Source organism: Lutra lutra, chromosome 13 (assembly GCF_902655055.1).
Source record: "Lutra lutra chromosome 13, mLutLut1.2, whole genome shotgun sequence".
Lineage (NCBI taxonomy): Eukaryota > Metazoa > Chordata > Mammalia > Carnivora > Mustelidae > Lutra > Lutra lutra.
The window spans coordinates 6,306,516-6,329,046 of NC_062290.1; the positions used below are offsets into that span (position 1 = coordinate 6,306,516).

Consider the following 22,531-nt stretch of genomic DNA (forward strand, 5'->3'; position numbering starts at 1 on the left):
TTTGAGTGCTGCCAGTTGACCCTTCCGGGCATTGCGAGTCACTTAGGCGCAAGTCCTTGTTGCCTAGTGTTGGTGGGCGGAAAATAGGGCGGAATTTTGAAAAGCAGGGCCAAGTTTTCTCCCGTTTCGAGCTCCAAGTTACAGGAGTTCGCGAAAGTTGGACGGGAGGGCGCGGAAGATGAAGGACCCGAGCAAGCGCGGCTCGGAAATGCTTGCGAGGGTGGAGGATCACGGTCCAAGCCCGGGCAGCCCGCATCCCACGCACCTCTAGTCTTGAAGGCGTGCGCTTTCGTTTAGCCCTTTGTTGAGGAGAAACACCCAGCGTGCCAAAGGTCACACGTTTAAGGTGAAGACATGCGATCAGCCTAATATCAGACCCTATGCGAGGGTCTAACCTCAAACCGTGTATATCCAGCAGTACCACGCTGCTGCCCTGCTCATAATTACAGAGACCCGAATAAAAACGAGACGCCATTTTCCCAGTCTCGTAGACTGACAAACTTTGAGGTTTGTCAATACACAGTGTTGACAAGATGTGAGGAAAATGCTGTTGAAGAGAATGGGATTTGTGTCACCTTTTTGGAGGGGTGATTTGACAATATCAGTGGTTTAAGGGCTTTGATTCAGCAATTTCACTACCAGGAAATTATCCAACGGTTTTGTAACAATATCCAATGACTTACCTACAAAGATGTTTATCGCAGCAGTTTGCAGCCAAAAAACAGGAAACTAGTTGCCCATCAGTAAAGGAACTTAAATTATGGCATATTAATACGATAGTCTTTAAAAAGAGTAGTTATGTATGTGCTGATAGAGAAAATCTCCAGAATGTGTTTTAAAAAATTACAGAATTAGATATATTTGTGTGTATATCTATCTATGGCTATCAGAGCGAATGATCCAATCTGTGTAAAAATATGTGCATGTGTATAGAAAATTCCTGGAGAGTGAGCAAGAATTCGTAATGATGGTAGATCAGGCGAGGAGGAGAGTTTCTGAGTTTCTTTGGTTTCCATTTTTAGCTTTCGTGCATTATACGGTTTGAATATTTTTCAGTGAAATAACTAATTAATAATTAGTTAAAATGACAGTTGAGAAGCACTGTGCCTAAACCTTTGGGATTAGGGAAAGCCACAGGAGTTAAAACAGAAAGGGTGGGAAGAAAAGGAAAACACTTTTTTTCCTCCTTTTTTCCAAGTGCTTTGACCAGTGACTGGCTTGAAGTAAGCTCTATATAAATGTTAAGTAATTGTTTCATTGTTTTTTCTCCTACCTGTCTCACTACTTCCCCTCAGGCTCTTTGGCAGGCTTCTCACCTTCTAACAGACCTCTAATTTTAGAATTCCTCAAATTTTGGCCAGTGGAGAGGACCTTATCTGTTCTTGTGGCTTTAAATAACATCTGTGTATTGACAGCTTCCTAATTGAAATCCAAGCCTTGACCTAAAGTACTTCGGACTCATTTGTCTACCTGCTGACTTGACATCTCTCTCTCTCTCTCTCTCTCTTTAAAAGTAGGCTCTGCACCCAATGTGGAGTCCAATGTCCACGCCCCGACATCTCTCTTTGAATACATATTTTAAATTTAACATTTCAAAAAACCCCTCTTGATTCCACTCCTTTCCCAAACTTTTCCTGTCTTCTCCATATCAATAAATGGCCCCACCACCAATCCCAAAAGAGGTCAGCCTTAATTTATCCTCCTCCTTCCTCTCCCATGTCTGAACCCAAGCAAATTTTGTTGTTGTTGTTGTTTTAAGATTTTACTTATTGATTTGACAGAACGAGAGAGCACAAGCAGGGGGAGCAGCAGAGAGAGAGGGAGAAGCAGGCTCCCTACCAAGCAGGAAGCCCGATGCGGGGCTCAATCCTAGGACCCTGGGATCATGACCTGAGCTGATGGCAGACACTCAACCATCTGAGCCACGCAGGCACCCCAAAATTTTGTTATTTTTACTCAAATACATCTTGAATCTATTTCTCTTCAGTTGTAATGCTTCTTCCCTAGCCCAGGACATCATTATCTTCCTTGGGCCTACTACAGTAGTCTTCAATGTCTCTGTTCCATTTTTGCTCATAACTCTTCACACAGTTACCAAAGAGACTTAAAAAAAAAAAAATATATATATATATATATATATATATATATATCTATATCAGATCATGTCACACCCCTGCTCTGTCAATTAAATGCTTCCAATACAAATAACAGAAACCCCAGCTAATAGAAACTTAAACTATAAGGAAAGTTATTTTTAGCAAATTCAGGATCAGTGTTAACAAAAAAGGATCAGTGTTCTCAGGATTGGTTTAGCAGTTTGTTGATGTCCTCAAGGACTCAAGTTCTTTCTATCCTTTCCACCATTCTAAGTCTGTTGACTTTCATCTTCAGGCTTGTCGTGGTTGAAAGATGGCTGCCATAGCTCTGGATATCACAGCAAAACAGGACAATAGCCAAAGCAAGAAGAGAGGAGGCAAACAGCTATATTTACTTGTGGCTCTACTATCAGAAATAAAAATGTTTCTCAGAACCTTCCAGTGATTTCCCCTTATATCTCATTGTCCAGAATTGGCTTAAATAAATTATGATTCACTCCCTGAAGTAAGAACGCATTGCCACCCAAGCAAAACTGGAGCTCCAGGGGCACCTGGGTGGCTCAGTGGGTTAAAGCCTCTGCCTTCGGCTCAGGTCATGATCCCAGTGTCCTGGGATCGAGCCCTGCATTGGGCTCTCTGCTCAGCGGGGAGCCTGCTTCCTCCTCTCTCTCTGCCTGCCTCTCTGCCTACTTGTGATCTCTGTCTGTCAAATAAATAAATAAAATCTTTAAAAAAAAACCCAAAAGCAAACAAACAAAAAACTGGAGCTCCAGTAGCCAGGAAGAAAAGCTTATGGCTATTAGGTAATGGCTATTAGGTAAGCAAACATTGTTTGCTCTAACTTTGAGTTCCTATACTGTCTAATGCCAGCCAACTCTTCAGTGTCATCTCTTAACCTCCTCTGCCCCCTGCCCAGGTCTCTCTTAGTATGCTCACTTGCCTCCTTTCAGTCTCTGAAACAAATCAATTTCCTCCCTGACTCCTGGCCTTCTACATTCTGTTGCTCCCTTCACTGGGATATCTTCTGTCTAGTACTTTAAAAGTCCTGCTAGTGGTCATGCTTTTCTTGTTAGATCTTAGATCAGATGTCATCCCCTTAGGCTTCTCTGTCCACTGGGTCTAAATTAGGTTCTTATTCCTTCTCCAACCTATAAATTTCTTTCTCACCCCCAATACCTGGATTCCTTCCTAGTATTTATCATACTGTAACTATCTTATGTTCACTTATTATCTTCCCCTCCTAGGATGGAAAGCCCACAAAGGCATAGACTGTCTTTTTGTTCACCCTTGTACCTTGATTGTCTAAAACAGTATCTAGCACACAGTAGGTATTCAATAAATACGTACTGAATTGATGAATAAGGAATGAATGAATGAGTGGAAACAAGGATAAAAGGAAACATGTGGTAATAATGTAAAGACAGAAGACTATCCTGGCCAGCCTGGGCTGCATTTGTACCAAAACCATGAAGAAGGTGGCCCGGTCATCACTGAGAAGTACTACACTCACCTGGGCCATGACTTCCACACCAACATGCGCATGTGCAAGGAGCTCACCACCAAGCCCAGCAAGGAGCTCAGCAGGATCACAGGCTCTATCACACACCTGATGAAGCAGATTCGGGGGGGCCCTGGGGACAGGAATCTCCATCAAGCTGCAGGAAGAGGAGAGAGAAAGGAGGGATAATTACACTCCCAAGATCTCAGCCCTGGATCAGGAGATCCCGACACTAAGGAAATGTTGAAACTCTTGGACTTTGGCAGCCCATCCAACCTGCAGGTCACTCAGGCTGCACTTGGGATGAATTTCAAAACACCACGTGGAGCCATTCAAATCTTTCTGCTGTGCTGTAATATCTTCAATAAACCTCGGACAACAGCCTTAAAAAGAAAAAGGTGAAAAAGGAATGGAAAGAGGTATATTTTGGTAGGAGAATAAAGGGTGGATATAATGACATCATCTTAGCCATTGCTGACTTTGGGGCCTAAATCCTTCGCTCGAGTTCAGTGGATACTTTTTACAAGTCTTGGAACTCAATCAGACTCTTACACTTTCTTATATTGGATCATAAATATAATTCTTTGGAAACTGCTTTGGGTCATAATTATCCTACTGCTCCCATGGTCATGGAACTAGTCAGCTGACACTCAAAGGAGCAAATTAGTTTTTTCTGGGTAGAAATTACTTTAAAACGAAAGGATATGGACTATGTAGTCCAGAACGCCCAAGGGCAGTCCTTGTGGAAGGGTCTGTGTAGTATTGAGCCTACAAAAGCCAGTGAATCAAAGTGGAAGCCAGAGTAACATATGAGTCTGACTCATAAACTCTAATAAAGTTTGTGAAATAGATCCCATGTGTGAGTCCAGATCCCAGATGACTCCAAGATTGTTAAAAGCTGTTCAGTTGCAATTTTTTTTAAAGATTTTATTTATTTATTTGACAGACAGAGATTACAAGTAGGCAGAGAGGCAGTCAGAGAGAGAGAGAGGAGAAAGCAGGCTCCCTGCTGAGCAGAGGGCCCGATATGGGGCTCGATCCCAGGACCCTGGGATCATGACCTGAGCCGAAGGCAGAGGCTTTAACCCACTGAGCCACCCAGGTGCCCCTGTTCAGTTGCAATTTAATTCCTTCCTTGGATGCTTTCCTGATACTTGGGGAAAATTCTGGAGAAGTATGTGCACTTACAGAAATACTCAGCTTGCCAGCTCCTGTGTTGGATATGCACGCAGAGGCCACTCTTCTAATACACTGCTTCTTTCTTCCTTAAGTGGGTTTCCCTCTGAATCACTTGGAAAGTGTTATGTATCCCAATAATTTTCTTAATCTGCATTTGAGGTAAGTAGATCCACCATGTGTTCTCTTAAAGTGTCTATAAGAATTCTACTGAAGGGCATTTCATAGTGATACCAGTAAGCGTCCTCTTGTTGGACTATTTTAGGACAGTAGGAGGGTCACATAAGGATACTTTGGATATAAGGATTGGTTTTCTTAGTTAAGTATATGTTAAACATTTTAAAATTGTTATGACTATTTTATACACGAAAGTATAGAATTATAATAAACACCATATATCCATCACCCAGATCATAATGATGAAGATTTTGCTACATTTGCCTTATCCATTCTTTTTATTAATTTGTTGTAGCATTTGAAAACCAAATCTTAGACCTCAGATCATTTTACTACTACACACTTTAATATGTAAACATGTTGTTGAAACAGTGTTAATATTTACCTCGCATAAACATAAGGACATTATCATACCTATCAAAATTAACTCATACCCATATCACATTTCCCCAATAATCTCAAATATTCTCTTTAGGTTGGTTTGTTTAAATCAAGGTCCCATCCCAGTAATGGCTGCATATTACATTTGGTTGTTCGATTTCTGAAGTATTATTTAATATAGAGCATTTCCCCTGATCCTTCCCTTCTTTTTTTTTTTAATCCCTTAACATCATTGACTTATTGCAGACTACCTGCATCAATTGTTCTATAGAATGTCGCATATTCCAGTATGTCCGTGTGATTCCTTGTGTCACGGACATGTTTCTCTCTCCTCCACTTTTCCTTTAAGTGGAGTTAGCCCTAGAGCAACACCGTTCAATAGAAGATTCTGTGAAGTTGGAAATACTCTACCTGCCTAGCCAGTATAGTAGCCACTAGCCACATGTGGCTATTGAACACTTTAAATGTGACTGGTGTGAGTGAGGAACTGAATTTCCAATTTTATTTAGTCTTAGTTAATATTTTTTTAAAGATTTTATTTATTTGACAGAGATCACAGTAGGCAGAGAGGCAGGCAGAGAGAGAGAGGAGGAAGCAGTCTCCCTGCCAAGCAGAGAGCCCAATGTGGGGCTCGATCCCAGGACCCTGGCATCATGACCTGAGCTGAAGGCAGAGGCTTTAACCAACTGAGCCACTCAGGCACCCCTAAACTTCATTTTTATGCAGTTTATGAGAATCAAGGAAAGAGTCCAGCATTGTTTACTGAGCTTTTTTATACTTTCATAGTAAGAGTGAGAAAGGTGAACTTTTCTGCATATCAAACTGTGAGAAAACTAAACTGTTAAAAGAACATTTCAGAGAAAGATTTAGGAGAAGGCAGATATAAAACAATTATTTATTGGGTCTCAAGCCTAGGCTTGTGCTTTTTTTTTTTTTTTTTTAAGATTTTATTTATTTGTCAGAGAGAGAGGAGAGCGAGCGAGCACAGGCAGACAGAATGGCAGGCAGAGGCAGAGGGAGAAGCAGGCTCCCCGCCAAGCAAGGAGCCCGATGCGGGACTCGATCCCAGGACGCTGGGATCATGACCTGAGCCGAAGGCAGCTGCCCAACCAACTGAGCCACCCAGGCGTCCCTAGGCTTGTGCTTTTTAAAAAAAGAAATTATTTGAGAGAAGAGAGAGTGATTTAGGAGTGAAGTAGAGAGAGGGACAAGCAGACTCTGTGCCCAGCGAAGAGCCCAACATGCGGGACTTGATCCCACAACCCCCATATCACAACCTGAGCTGAAACTGAGTCGGGCAACTAACCAGCTGAGCCACCCAGGGGCCCCTGGGTCTGTGCTTTAAAAAAAAAAAAAAAAAAAAAAAAAAATCAGGGCTGGGTGGCTCCGTTGGTTGGGCATTTGCCTTTGGCTCAGGTGATGATAGAGGGGTCCTGGGACAGAGGCCTGACTAGGGCTCCCTGCTCAGCGGGGTGTCTGCTTCTCACTCTCCTTCTGCCCCTCCCCTTGCTCCTGCTCACTTACTTGCTCTCTCAAATAAATAATTGAAAAAAAAAAAAAAATCAGTGATCTGAAAATGCATTGTTGCTGAAATAATCCGGATTGTTTCCTGTACTTGGATCTTTTTTTTTTTTTTAATCTTTCCTTCTCAGGCATTTCTCACAAATGTTAATGAACAGCTCACTTTGGAAACTTAATCTGCTGGTATTGTTTACATGTGCTAATGAATAATTCACTATCTCAGAAGACTGTAGGCCTAAATAGGAGTCTGAGTCCAGACATAAACTAATGGCCCAGAACAGGACCTGGGGAGGTCTTTTTCACTTATTATTGAATACAGCTTCCCTGGGAGAGACAGTTTGCTCTCGTAAGTGGGCATTTAAGTGCTGCAGAGAATAGCCCCTCTTTCCTTACCTGCTGCTTTGTCAGATCACCCACGTGGCCCTTCTTTGTCCTCTAGAGAGGAACTAATGTCAGGATAGAGGACAGGACAGTGGATCTAAAACCTGGTGTGACTAACTCCATCCCTTCCAGACTCTGGTGAAAACGACAGCCTCTCTTCCCAGAAAAATGCCTATATACACATGCAGGAAATGTTGCCCATTATTTTAGGGGCTTTAGGATCCCTGAGATGCCCAGGGTCACAGGACAAGACCCACTGCACTGGAAGCAGAAAAGCAAACTTTTTCAAGGCATGCAGCATATAGGATGCCGCCCCCAAAACTCCAGAATCCGTTCCCGGCCCTCCCTAGTTAGCCAGATTGGGCCTTTTTGGTCTTTTATGTATTCTACTTGTTTTTGTTCTTTTTTTTTTTTTTTTTACAGAATATTTTATTTTTTTAAAGATTTTATTCATTTATTTGACAGAGAGAGAGATCACAAGTAGGCAGAGAGGCAGGCAGGCAGAGAGAGGGGGGAAAGCAGGCTCCCCGATGAGCAGAGAGCCTGATGTGGGGCTCCATCCCAGGACCCTGAGATCATGACCTGAGCCAAAGGCAGCGGCTTAAACCACTGAGCCACCCAGGCACCCCTATTCTACTTATTTTAATTTGTTTTCCTGTTTGGACTAGATAATGGAAATACTTGGCAGAAATACTCAAAAAGTACCCAAGGATATTCAATGAAAAGGAAATTTCTTCTCTCTCTATTCTAGGTCCCCTCCCCTGAGGCATCCACTACTAACAGTTTCCAGTGTATCCTTTCAGGAATATTCTAAGCATGTATGCATATATATTCCCTGTCTCTTCCAAATGGAAGCATACTTAACACATTTTTTGTTGTCGTTCAATGCTTTTTGCCCCCCTTAGTCCTGTATTTTAGAGAGTATTTATTCCTAGGATGTACAGCTCTGCTTTACTCTTTTTCCATGCTGCATAGTGTTCCAGCTTAAGGCTTAAGCATAATTGATTAAATCTGACCGTACTTAATGACCATTAAGGTCATTAATTTTTTTTATTTTTTTTTAGTTTTTGTTTGTTTTTTAAAGTAAACTGCAACATGGGACTTGAACTTACAACCCTGAAATCAAGAGTTGCATGTTGTACTGACTGAGCCAGTCAGGTGCCCCCAGTACCTTTTTTTTTTTTTTTAAAGATTTATTTAATTTGGGATGGGGGAGGCAGAGGGAGAGGGAGAGACAGTCTTGAGCAAACTCCGTGCTGGGCAGGGAGCCCGATGCTGAGATCACTACCTGAGCTGAAACCAAGAGTCAGTTACTTAACCCACGGCACCACCCAGGCACCCCCACCCCCCCTGCCCCCGTATCTTTTTAAATTACAAATAATACTGCAGCCTGTATTCTTCTGTATGTGTGAAAGTATATCCACACACCCATTCCTAGCATTGGAATTGCTGAGTCTAATGAAACATTTTGATAGACATTAACAAATTGCTCTCTAAAGAGGTCCGTGGAAGGCAGAATAATAGCCTCCCAAAGATATCCCTGTCCTAATTCCTGGAACCTTTGAATATGTTAGCTTCCACCGCAAAGGGGAATTAACATTACAGATAGAATTAAATGGCTAATCAGCTGACCTTAAGATAGGGAAACGATCCTGGGTTATCTGGATCCGACAGTGTAATCACCAAGATCCCTAAAGAGAGAACCAGAGAGATAGCAGTGTGATAAGGACTTCGCTCAAATTGCTGACTTTGAAGATGAAGGGAGGGAGCTCCTGGCTGAGGAATGTAGTGACCCCTAGAAGCTGGAAAAACAAAGGAAAAAAGCCAAGGAATACAGCCCTGCTTCTAGCTTTGCCTTTAGCCCAGTGAGATCTGTGTTCGATTTCTGACCCACAAAACTAATAATAATAAATGAAGATTTGTCTTATTTTAAGCCATTAGAGCCTTCTCTCTCTTAGTTTCCCTCTCCATATGAATACTCCTTTCTACCTTATTTGTGGAATGTTTACAATTTATTGTCTTATCATTCATGTCTTTGGTTAAATGGAAAATTTGCAACCATAATTATCTGACTGTTACACTTTTGTTCTTTGCCAACTAAGTGTTTGGAAAATTCCCATGTGGGACATGTGCCATTTTTTTTTTTTTTTGGCAGTGGCCAGGATGTGAGCAGGATCTGCTGATGTGTCATTTCTGCAGTGCTGATATCACTGCTGGCCAGTCTGCTCTGCAGAAACACTGGGAACACAAGCTGGTCAGTGGGATTTGTTTTCTGCCACCCAGATGGCGGCCTCAGTGATTCACTACTTTGCAATTTGGGCCAGAGGCATTGTGTACATTGTGTACGTAGAAACTTTTACAACTCCATGGTAGCTCAGGTGACCATGGTGAGTAAAATGAACAAGCGTAAATATTCATCATCAACTCATTTAATACGTCCATGGCAGACGAGGAGTAGCTATACCCGGTCTTTCCTCATTCTGCGAATTTAGTCTTCCCTGATGTGGTGTTGATTCCCAAACTCAGCAGTTTCAGTGGGTGAAATCTGAAGCTGGTTCCTAGATGTGGAGGACAGTGAGAGACTGAAGAAAGAGGCAGGCCACTCAAGACCAGTAGGTGGCCGTTTTAATAAGCAAGGGTAATTAGGAACACAGGAGGCTTGTTTTAGGCAGCCACAAGATGACTAGATCTCTGCACCCACCCTCCAGAAACTTAAAGGTTTATCTGGAGGACTTAACTGGGTTCAGTCACATATACCATCCAGATGGTCTCAACAGTATTTTGCTCTCTCAAGGCCTGTGTTCTTGAAATGACTCCTGTTGTAGGAATGATGGGCAGAACGTATATCCAAGGACAGTGGAAGGGGATGACAAGCTTCCAATTTCTCTGGTTCAGCTTATGGGTCAACCAGTGGTCATGTCCTCTTGATGACCTTCTTCAACTTACCCACACACCTTGAACCCTATAGACTGGCTTGACCATCTCTGCATTTAACATCTCTTCAAAGATATTTATTGAGCATCTGCTATGCTAGGTATTTAGAATACAAGCTCTTAGCCACGCAGAACTCGCTGTTTATGGAGACAGACAATCAACAATCATAGGAACAATTGTGAAACTGCTATGGTGATAGTTGCTACAAAGAAGAGACACATGTATTCATAGTCAGGAGAGTCCTCCTTGGGAGGGAGAACAGAAGAAAGGCCTAGGTGAAATATGTAGATCTGTGTTTTTGTCCTTACCAACATCGTATGCCACCATAGCTAAAGGGCACAGAGCAAGTAAAGAAAAGTACCTAGAAACATGCATAGCCAGGTAGAGGAGGATGAAGAGAGAGAAAGAATGGGCAGAGGGTTGAAGGGAAACCAGATAAGACTTGTATCCAACCCTAGGAGCCAAGCAAGGAGAGTGCAGTTAACACCAGTAAGAGCATGAGATGGGACAGTGTGTCTGTACACATCAACAGGATTTCTATGCCACAGGGGCTGTGAGGTGGCAGGGCACACCGGGATTCAAGTGTGGCTGTTTCCCTTTAGCTGTGTGGCTTTGGGGAAAAGGCTGTCTGGCCTCAGATCCTGCATCTGTAAAACAGAGATGATACCTTCCTCTAAGAGTTATTGTGGAGATGAAATAAATGAGCATATGCAAAGTGTCTAGCACTTTGCAGGTTCTCAATCAAGATTGATTTCTCCCTTCCCCTATGTCTCTGTCCACTTGTTTAGTCATCTTGCTTTGGTTGTTACTCTCCTTGATGACTTAGTATTGGTTTTGGTGACTTACCTGTGAGGGTCGACTCTGGTCCTGTTCCTGTATATCACCGCTCACCTGGATACCAGCAAGCTGTTGTGAGTCAATGAATCATTTCTCTGGATGTGGCAGGGAGCCAGCACGCACGCATGTGCCTCTTGGTGTGCAGACAGCCAAAGCAACAGGGATCGTGTAAGGACAAAATATACCCTCCCTCATCATGAGTGTTCCCGTTCCAGGGAAAAGAACTCCAATTACCAAAGTTAATGCCTAATTGTCTCTGGGCATGTTTGTGCACTTGCATTCCTGCAAATGCAGAAACCTCCGATAGCTTAGTAATGAATGACTCATCACAATCTCAGATTTCTTTCCGGAGACAGCATTAGCCCTCCCGGATTTTCAGATTGGCTAGAAGCAACCACTCCCTCCTTCTTTCCTTCTTTTTTGTCTATCAAATACAGTGAGTGGACAAAAGTGCATTTTCCCCTACTGGTTAAGAACTTTTGCTCTGCCTGCCACCTCTGATGGTTTTCACAGTGTGGCCCTGGCTTTGGCAACCACTTTAACTATTACCCCCTGGGACGTAATGTAATTCCCTGCTTGCCTCAGGTTAACTAAACGCCAGAAAAGAGAGACGGACAAATATTTCCATTGTGGCTAACATGGGAAACCAAAAGTTTTAATCTCAGAATTATCCTTGTATTTCTAATTAGCACACATGTTGGTTTCTTATTGATGGGGGCCATGTTTTCCAAACCAAACCCAAGGACCTAACATTTCACAAGCAAGAGAGTACCTTCAGGGACAGGCTACTCTATTAACTGGAATTGTTGAAGAAATTCCAGGGCTCGGTGGCCATAGAGCTACTAAAAATGGGAAGCACTTAAATGATAACGGAGCTAATGATCCTATTCCCCTTACAGAATGCACGCTGTGAACATTTTAACCTAGCAACGGGGGCCGTAAAGAAGGTGATGGGAAGGGAAACTGGAGCTCTTCCAGCATCCGGCGAGCCAGCAGCGCCCACGGCGGCACCCGGTGTTTGTGCGGCCGGCGCCCAGCCCGGGAAGCCGCTTCGGGACTGCGCGTGCGCCGAGCCGCCCGCGTTCCAGGTGGAAGGTTGCGCGTTTGAGCGTTCATGGCAACGCCGCGCTTCCGCCTTCTGGAAGCCTTGGCTCCAGCTCCCGCAGTGTGAGACCCGTCCGGGTGCGAGGGACCTGGGCTGAGTCCGGGGGGACAGATGGGGGGACGAGGGCGAAGGGGGCAGGGGAAGCCGCTGGGAACGTTTGCCCCGGGGAGTGAGCTAAACTAAGGAAAAGCGGTCCAAGGCTCCGCACAAAAGGATCTTTTCATTCCCGTCCTTTCGCCCACGCAGGGAACGATGCCTCTGGAAGTGGTGGTGGAACTACAGATCCGGGCGGTAAGAGAAGTCGACGCATCTCCACACCTTGCTTTAAATCAGACTCTTTCCCCAGGGCTCCTAAATGGTCGCGACCACTTAAACCACCTCCTCACCACACACATCATTATCTTTTGGGACAGATCGGATCTCTGTGTCCCTCAGATCTCTACATTGGTCTTCCCTGATTTCTTCACCTTTAGTTCAGCCCAACCTCTTTCAGCGTTTTCCCCCCTCATAGGACTTGTTTCTTAGCTTTGTAAAATTTTCTATTATTTTAAAATAACCATGCATTAAGTCCAAGAAGAATTTTATTATTTTTCCAGGATGAAGATTTGTGAAATAATTAAAAACAAAAACGAAAACAAAAAACCCCACCCTTCTTTTTAAATAACAAGAATTCAATTTCAGAAAGCCCAATCACTTCCTAATAAGTTGCCACCTCTATGAACTAATGGAATATATATATATATATATATATTTTAAAGATTTTATTTATTTGACAGAGAGCACAAGTCGGCAGAGAGGCAGGCAGAGAGAGAGGAGGAAGCAGGCTCCCTGCTGAGCAGAGAGCCCGATGCCAGATGCCAGATGCCGGGATGCCCGGCTCCATCCCAGGACCCTGGGATCATGACCTGAGCCGAAGGCAGAGGCTTTATCCCACTGAGCCACCCAGGCGCCCCGGAATATATATTTTTAAAGATTTTATTTATTTGTCAGAGAAAGCACAAACGGGAAGCAGCAGGCAAAGGAAGAAGCAGGCTCCCTACTGAGCAAGGAGCCCAATGCAGGGCTGGATCCAGGGACCCTGGGATCATGACCTGAGACGGAAACAGATGCTCAACCGACAGCCACCCAGGTGTCCCCTAATTGAATATTTCCTAAGTATTTTCCCTAGAGATGGCTCTGGCTTGCTAATTGCAAAAGGAGTCAATTAGTCAACACCTGTTTTATAAGAATCCTGCTTAAGTGAGGTGCTGTGGCAGAATGATTACATTGTTCCTGTTTGGGGTCAGTCACTACTCTGAATTCAGCTTCCATCTGAAGTTGGTGACAGACTGTCATATACTCCCAGCTATAGGGGCTTCTCTACCAGTCATGATTACAAGCACAATGTCAGTAAGTTACGGTCACGGAAAATCTGGTTAGCCTCCATACAAGAGACAAGTGCTGGGGCTTCATCATTCATGCAGTTCTGAAAGAAAAAATTTCCTGAATTTGGGGCACCTGGGGGGCTCAGTGGGTTAAAGCCTCTGCCTTTGGCTCAGGTCATGATCCCAGGGTCCTGGGATCCAGCCCTGCATTGGGCTCTCTGCTCAGCAAGGAGCCTGCTCCCCCCTCTCTCTCTGCCTGCCTCTCTACCTACTCGTGATCTCTCTCTGTCAAATAAATAAATAAAAGTCTTTTTAAAAAAATTTCCTGAATTTGTCCCATTTCGCTGAGAGCACATAGGCCCAGACTCTATCAAATTGTGCTACATCAAGTGCTGACCCTCAAAATTTTGTGGTAAGGGGAAGGAATTCTTGAGAAGCTGAGTGATAAAGCAGTCTTCTTCTTCTTCTTTTTTTTTTTTTTAAAAGATTTATTTATTTATTTATTTGAGAGAGAGACAGAGAGAGCATGAGTGAGAAGGTCAGAGGGAGAAGCAGACTCCCCATGGAGCTGGGAGCCCGATGCGGGACTCGATCCCGGAACTCCGGGATCATGACCTGAGCGGAAGGCAGTCGTCCAACCAACTGAGCCACCCAGGCGTCCCAAGCAGTCTTCTTCTTAACCAAGGCAAAAATCAAACAAGTTTTCATCTCACTTCATTCAACATTACTGGTTTATTTTAATTTTTAAAAGGCATTCTTCAGTGTACCATTAATTTACAGTAAAATCATTTTCTACTCTATGGTAGAGTGTTTCAGAGACATCAGTTGAATTATCTGTGCTTTAAAAGCCTGCAGACTCAGGTCCGCATCAGCTAAGACAGGGAGTTCCAGAAGTATAACCAGGAACCTGAAGATAAAACTAATTGTGAGCCCCCAATATTCAAACTTATGAACACTGCAAAAGGAAGTAAGTATCATTACTTTCAAAAAGATCCAGCCTGAATATTGCTGGATTAAAACAAAAGATCTAAGATTAAACAATAAAGCAAATCACTTAGAGCTTTACAGTTTGATTCAGCGAGAGAAGAGGTAGTCTGTGTTCAGGATGTTATGGGAATACAAATGATTTTATTTTACTTTAAGGAGTAGCTGTTCTTCCGTGTGCCTCTTCCACTGAGAAAGTTCACATTTCTACCCAGGCAGAGCCCACATGTCTCACCATTCTCCAGATTCCTGTGTGGCCCTCTACCTGATAGATCAAAGGCCATAATCCTCTCTCTTTATACATGTCAAAATTTTGTCATTATCTGAAAACACCAGTTCCAGAGGTAATTCAAAAGTTCTCATTTTTCAGGTAGAACAGCATTTAAAGCACATTCCGTTCTTGGTCTTCCCTGGTCAAAGAATGAGTAAAGTCCATCCTGAATTTGGTGGTCTTTGGTCTTGTGATTTGGGGAGGCATCCTGGAAAAACTGCTTTAAATGTGAAGGTCAATGTAAAGGGAAATTTAGGAGTTAGTTACACCTTGTGCCTGGTATAGCAGTGGGCTCCCCTGATGAATTTCAAGTAATACTGTTACCTGAAGTGTGCTGTATACAGGGAAGTGGAATTCTATATGAAAAACTCTAATATACAGGGTCATCCTTGTGGTGGCTCTGAGAAAGTTTATGCCCTTGCACTGCAAAGAACCGTTATTTTCCTATTACCTCAGTTGAGGTAATCTTTATTCAGTAGAGATGATGGGCAGCAGAGCCCCATCTCCTGCCATACTGGCCCACTGACATAGTATATGGTAAGCCCACCCCCAGACTCTTAGTTCCTGACAGCCTTCGTTAGCTTTTCTGTCCTCTGTCATGCCACGCTATTTGTCATCAACAGAATTAAACATTTGGCCATAGTTCCATCCTTCCTTTTCTATCAGCACTGTGCTATGCCCACCTTTAAGTGTTTCTTCTTCAAGTAAGTTCTTGGCTTGTTCTCTAAATGCAAAAAGATACTATTAGAGAGAAATGGGAAATAAATATCTATTTAAAGAGTTTTTGAGGAGGTAGAGGGAAAGGAAAGCAAGATATGTATTATAATCTCTCTTATCACTACCCAAGCCACAAAGATGGAAGAGACTAAGAAAGCTTATCAAGAAAATCAGGATTAAGAAGACACCGTGGCAACAGATTTTCAGGGAATAAATGAGAAAAATCTATGTCTTAGACTTTTAAAATACTGTTTAAAATCTACCTCAACCTAGTATTAGTAGGTGGCATATCTGCACGTATATTTACAGAATGAAGATCATAGGTTTTGTTTTTTTTTTCAAAGTTCACTTTACAAGTGATACTTACAGGATTACTACAAAACACAAATTTACTTTTGTCAAGTTTTAAAAAACAGCATGATTACAGTCACCCCAGCCAGCTTGTTTTCTTTGTAGTTGTCCTGGAGATATAAGCAGTTATTGAATAAATATGTAATAGAGGGCTTTTTTTTTTTTTTTTTTTTTTTTTTTTGGGCTTTCTGTAATATGGCTGTGGTCATAATGGCCGGCATGTTCTCCAGCCTAGCAACCCATCAAGACGGAATGACACCTGAAACCCCAAACGAAGCTTGAAATGTCCTTAAAGGGACAAGCGGGATTGCCTCTGGCTTACGCTGGCTTCATCGCATGAGGAAACCTTCAGAACTCCGGATGCCATAATGAATGAGATGGTGTCATTGTTGGTTCCAAAGTACAAAGAGGACCGGGACATTGTGGGGCGAAAGCCAGCAATAGTCCACGATGCTGTACTGCGTGTAGCCCAGAAAAAAGCCAAAAGCCACATCAGTGACATTGTGCCGCCCCAGCATGACCCTGGAGAAGCCCACGATGAAAGCCCATAGGACCACAAGCACCCTCAGCGGAATGGCCAGCACCAAGTGGTTCAGGATGAACCGCGACACCAGGGCGGCCCTGGTGGCATGGCCCGAGGGGAAGGAGTACTTGTCCACTGAGAGGGTGACAAACATGTCCATCTGGTTGTGAGCCGGGCGGCGCCTGCGCACCAGCCCCTTGATCAGGGCCACCAGCAGCAGGTCCAAGAGAAGGGCGAAGAGCAGGTTCATGAGCACCTCGCGCCCGGCCCAGCTGTCGCTCCTGGCCAGGCAGTAGAGGGTCCCCAGGAGCCAAGGGATGCCGTGTCCCGAGATCTCCAGCAGCTTCATAAGGGGCCGCATGCTACCCCAGGACGAGCTCTCCCCGGCGCACACCCCCAGCTTCTTGGACAGCCACAGGTCGATTGCTAGCAGGGAGCGCAGGGCGATGCCTAAGAAGGACGGGTTCAGGTCCATGCGGTCTTCCTCGGGCAGCGGGGCCGGGGCTGCCTGCGAGGGGCCCGCCCCGGCCAAGGGGAAGGAGCCGCGGCGGTGCACCGGGCTGTCGGACGCGCGGAGCCGGGCGCAGGTGGGGTCCGCGCCCGGCGCGCGGCTGCTGAGCAGCGACTGGAACTCGAACCTGCCGCCGCCGCCGTGGGCCGGGCTGCCGGGGCTGCTGCTGCTCGATGCCGAGGCGGCCAGCGGGCGTCCGTCCGCGTTCCTCCGGGGGCTCGGCATCGCGGCGGGGGGCCCGGACCCCAGGAGCCGGCCGGCCTAGCGCGAGGCTCCCGGCCCTGCAGCCTCTTCCGCTTCCGCACTGCCATCCCGGAGGGGCGGGGAGAGCAGCGGGCGGGAGGACGATTGTGACACCTGGCGGAGACGTGGGAGGAAACTGGAATTTGCACTTGAGGAAGGAGAGGACGGGGGAAGGTGGAGGTGTGGGGGCTCCAGGGGCAGGGGCGCGGTGGGGGTGGGGGGTTTGACGTCGTCTGTGGGGGTTAAGGAAAAAACAGAGCTCCGTTTAGAAAAGCGGCACCACACAAACCTTGTTCTCTATTTTTCATTTGTTTTTAAGATTTCTTGCCCAGGGGTATTCCTTCCTGACAAACAAGATGTGTACCTTGGGGTGTACCTCCTAAATCAGTACCTGGAGACGGACTGCTTTCCCTCTGTGTTCCCTATTATGATTCAGCAGAGCATGAGGTTTGAAAAGGTAATCTTGACTTTCTCATTGCCAAATAGCGAAGTTTAAATGTTGTTGTCTGGAGGTCATCTAATGGTTCTTATAAAATTATTTTGTATATTTTCTTTAAAAAAGAAAGAAAGAAATGACTTGAAGGGACCTGGGCACAGGACAACCAGAGTTGGAGGGCTTGCTTTTGGATTGTAGGTCTGAGCCAAGTTCTGTCAAGCCAGCGCTAAGTGCCCCAGTGGATGTTTTCTATTCTTGGAATTCCCATGGCATTTTCTAACTGGAGCAGAGAGCATTTTCTGAATGTTCTTGGAGGTGTTAGAGGCAGCTGCATTACATTTATGACAGGGATTATCAGTTAATTAGTGGACCTTAGAAACAAACTTTTGTAGACTCAGAAAAATAATGGAAAAAAAAAAAACTGTATTCAGATTTGTAAAATCCTGTATCTGAAATCCTGTAACAAAACAAGCCTCCTCAGATTTATTGAATTTTCTTAGGTCATCCCTGGTTTATTTAGCTACAGTGATAAAGCCTAGGTTCCATTCTAGTGAATATGAACATGATATTGATAGAACATTACGACTTTTCCCCCACTTTTATTTAGAACATTAATTTCATTATTATGCATCATGCACAGTCCTTTGAAGTTTTCATTTTGGAATTTGAAGGCAGAATCAGTTTTAACCTTGATAAGCCTAATCATTTTCCCGGGAACAATATTGCTGAGTTGCTTTTTGGATGAAGGGATGAGTGTGGGAAGGCTAGACAAAGTAGAGCCCATCACTTTTAAAGGTCTGGATGGTACTGTCCAGAAAATAACCTGTTTCCAGCTGAGACTGGGAGAGGAGATGAGGATTGATTTTCTAAAAGGCTAGGGCTCTAGGTAATATTTTTGAAATCACAGAAGAAATTTAAATAGAGTCTATCAAACTGGTTGGATAAGGGAGAGAAATAAATGGATATTACCTTGGGACATATGGTCAGAATCCAGAGGAACGCATTTTTACTATTTAGATATTGGTAGTGGTAGGAAGTGGGTGGTGAAAATCCAGTCTATTTTGAAATATTGCCCTCGTTTTTGAGCCGTTTGGGTTCATATTCCAGCTTTCTCCCACCCGGCCCCAGTTGTCTTGTGTGTTTGTTCCATTCTCTAGCTACAGATACTTGCAGCAAGTATCCAAGACGTTTTCTCCTCTGTGGACTCTCTGTGTGACCCAGAACTGAATGTTCTTAGACATTTGGATAAATAAGAAATTGCTTATCAAGAATGCATGAGACGTGGCGCCTGGGTGGCTCAGTCGGTTGAGCATCTGCCTTCGGCTCCAGTCATGATCCCGGAGTCTTGGGATGGAGTTCCACACTGGGCTCCCTGCTCGGCGGAGAGTTTGTTTCTCCCTCTCCCTCTCCCTCTGCCTCTTCTCTGCTCGTGTTCTCTCTCTCTCAAATAAAAAAGTACAATTTAGAAAGAAAAAGAATGCATGAGACATTCTGTTTGAGCAGTTACTCCCCAGGATCATAGTTGAGAAAATCCATAGACATGGATGAAGTCAAGGGATGCTAGTACTGAAATATTTCAAGAGAAAAACCTCTCACCTGCATTTGCTTGTTAAATTGAAGTTGGTAAGACAAAAATGGATTACAGGGGACAGCCTCCATTTTTGTACTTAAAGGTGACTTGGCTTTGGATCAGGAGCAGATTTTAACCATGTTTAAACACCATTTAAATCAGAACTTCAACGCCTGAAATCAAACTCTGCTGAAAACTTGGTTTCTTAGAGACTTCCAAAGTTCAGGGAGAAGGGCGTATTATGGCTTTAATCTCAGTCCCCTCCCAGATCCTTCCGCTGAAGATCAAAATAAGCAGATTTGGCGTTGGCTAGAGCGAGACCACAACGTTTGTCTTGTACTTCACGATATACTTTAAACTTACAAGGCTCTCCCTTGCTCTGGGTATTTTGGATTCTGTAGGAGTCTAGCTACTAGTGCATAGTTTACTTTAAAAAAATTTTTTTTAAATTTTTTTATGAATATATAATGTATTTTTAGCCCCAGGGGTACAGGTCTGTGAATTGCCAGGTTTACACACTTCACAGCACTCGCCATAGCACATACCCTCCGCAATGTCCATAACCCCACCCCCCCTCCCAACTCCCCTCCCCCCAGCAACCCTCAGTTTGTTTTGTGAGATTAAGAGTCTCTGATGGTTTGTCTCCCTCCCGATCCTATTTTGTTTCATTTATTCTTTTCCTACCCCCCAAATCCCCCACATTGCATCTCCACTTCCTCATATCAGGGAGATCATATAATAGTTGTCTTTCTCCGATTGACTTTTTTCGCTCATAGTTTACTTTTGTGTTACACATAGAGAGCATTTTTCTTAACGTTCCTTTTCAGCACAACCAATTGCTAATATCATTTATTCGGTTAACATCATTTAATGAGTGTCTGTGGTATGCATAATGTTTTTTTAGGTCCTCAAGCAAACTCTGAGGTTGATGCCAGATATGCTTTTAGGAACAAACTGTGGAACTAGGTCAAGTTGATGACACTTTGAGCAGTGGTAGATTCAGCTAACTCAGGCTTCCCTTGTACGTGGTACTGTGTTCTCATTCTATAGTCATTCGTTGAACTTTTAACCACATTCCTGTTAAAGATACTCCTGTTGAAGTTTAAAATAGTCTAAAATATTATATGGCTGGAATTGGCATGTGCTAATTATTTGGAAGAATATAATCTACAGTTTCTATAAACATATATTAATCTTTGAAAATGTATTTTCATCATTTTTTTTTCCTGCAGGTATTTGAAAATGCAATAGATCCTGGGGCTGTAGCAGACATTTTAGAAAGTAGGTACTCTCAAAACAAAATAACTGTTGTGTACATGTAATTGTGTGCACAGATGTAAAATTCTACTATATTCTAAGTTGTGATATTTCCATGTTTGATATACATTTCCACATTTATATTCAGGAGAGTCTATGTCAGATTTAAATCATGTTTTTTATTTTATCACAAACTCTTTTCTAGATAGAGATGGGATTTATTCTTTATTAATTTATTACAATTAAATGGTTTTTGTATCGTCACACAATTGTGTAACCATCACCATAATTAATTTTAGAACATTTTTACCACCACAGAGTGAAGCCCTAAACACTAATCACTCCCAGCCCTAGGTAACTGCTAACCAGTCTTTCTGTCTCTGTAGATTTGCTTATTTTGGATATTTCATATAAATGGAATTATACAATACGTGGTCCTTTGTAACTGGCTTCTTTCACTTAGCATAATGTTTTCAGGATTCATCTTTGCTACAGCACGTGTTAGTTCTTCATCTGTTTTTGTGGCCAGATAGTGTTCCATTGTGTGGCTAAACTACATTTTATTTATTCATTCCTTGGTTGATGGAAAGTTGGGTTGTTTTTACGTTTGGGCTATGATGAATAATGTTGCTATGAATATCTGTGTACAAGTGTTTTTGTTGACAAATGCTCATTTCTTTTTTTAAAAGATTTTATTTATTAAATTTGCAATTTATTAAAATTACAATTTATTAGAATTACAAGCTATCTTAGCTGCTAAGTTTGACAGAGTTTGACAGAGAGATCACAAGTAGGCAGAGAGGCAGGCAGAGAGAGAGGGGGAAGCAGGCTCCCTGCTGAGCAGAGATCCGCTGGATCCCAGGACCCTGGGATCATGACCTGAGCCAAAGGCAGAGGTTTTAACCCACTGAGCCACCCAGGCGCCCTCACATATGCTCATTTGTTGGGTACATACCTTGGAATAGACATGCCGGATCATATGGTAATTCTTTTTAATCTCTGCAGAAAATTTACCAAAGCAGCTGCATCGTTTCACATTGTACCAGCAAGGCGTGTGAGGGCTCCATTTCTCCACATCCTGGCCAGCACTAGTTAGTCGCTATCCTTTTGATTGTTAGCCATCCTTGTGAGTATGAAGTGAAATCTCTTTGTGGTGTGGTGATGCTGAGCATTTTTCATGTGCTTATTGACTGTATATCTTATTTGGAGAAATATGTATTCAGAGCTTTTGCTTATATTTTAATTGTGTTATTTGGCTTTTTATTATTGAGTTGTATTATGTAATAGACTTGTAATATATGGAGTTCTATGTATGTTGTAGATATAAGTCCCGTATCAGTTGTACAATGGATAAGTATTTTCTTCCATTCTTTGGACTATCTTTTCACTTTCTTGTCGGTGTTCTTGGAAACACAAAAATTTTAAATTTTGATGAGTTCTGTTTTATCTGTTTTCTTTTGTTATTTGCACTTTTAATATCATAGCTAAGAAAGCATTACCTAATTCAAGTTACAGGGATTTATGTCTATGTTTTCTTTTAAGAGTGTTATAATTTCAACTTTTACATTTAGGCCTATGACACATATTATGCTGATTTTTGTAAATACCATGAAGTAGGGGTCCAATTTCATTCTTTTGCATCTGGATATGCATTTGCCCTGGTGCCATATATTAATAAGAGTATTTGGATCAGGAAATGTGAGTCCCCCACCTTAGTTCTTTTTTCAAGGCAGTTTTTGCTATTTGGCGTTCCTTGGCTTTCCATGTGAGTTTTAGGATCTGCAAGTCAGTTCTGCAGAGAAGCCAGCTAGGGTGTTGATAGGCATTGCCCTGAGCCTGTGAATCAGCTTGGGGAATACTTCCATCTGAACAATATTAAGTCTTCCAATCCATGAACGTGGGGTGTGGTGAGAATTAGTCGAATGTAAGGAATTTGGGGCCTGAGACAATGAAGTGCTTCATATTACCATTGGAGTGATGGTTGGCAAAGATACTCCTTCTCCCTACTTGGTAAACCTAAAATTACAAGCTATTTTAGCTGCTAAGTTTCTTGGCATTTAAAATTCTGTCCTCATACACTCATATATTTCTCATAAGTCCACAAAAAGGCAATTTTACTTTTCTTTCATGTATTTCCAGCTTCTTTGAGACATAATTGATGTATAACATTGTGTGAATTTAAGGTATGCAATAGGTGG

At 43.1% G+C, this 22,531-nt stretch overlaps 1 protein-coding gene and 1 pseudogene across 5 annotated transcripts in view; both read left to right on the forward strand.

Moving 5' to 3' along the window:
- The first annotated feature begins 2,902 nt into the window (after positions 1-2,902).
- On the forward strand, positions 2,903-4,462 carry LOC125083734 (40S ribosomal protein S17-like; annotated as a pseudogene).
- A 7,675-nt stretch (positions 4,463-12,137) lies between these two features.
- SPATA6L (spermatogenesis associated 6 like) overlaps positions 12,138-22,531 on the forward strand; it is a 51,941-nt gene continuing 41,547 nt past the window's right edge. For 3 of the 5 annotated variants that reach the window (XR_007122404.1, XM_047700911.1, XM_047700914.1), the window contains exons 1-3: positions 16,868-17,240; positions 17,387-17,527; positions 20,309-20,357. Coding sequence is in view for 4 of the 5 variants with exons in the window: in XM_047700911.1 (XP_047556867.1) it covers positions 17,001-17,240; positions 17,387-17,527; positions 20,309-20,357 (430 nt within the window). In the remaining variant the exon portion in view is untranslated. Of the gene's footprint in view, positions 12,398-16,867; positions 17,241-17,386; positions 17,528-20,308; positions 20,358-22,531 lie in introns of those variants that run through there. The other 2 variants (XM_047700913.1, XM_047700912.1) reach the window with 2 other exon arrangements.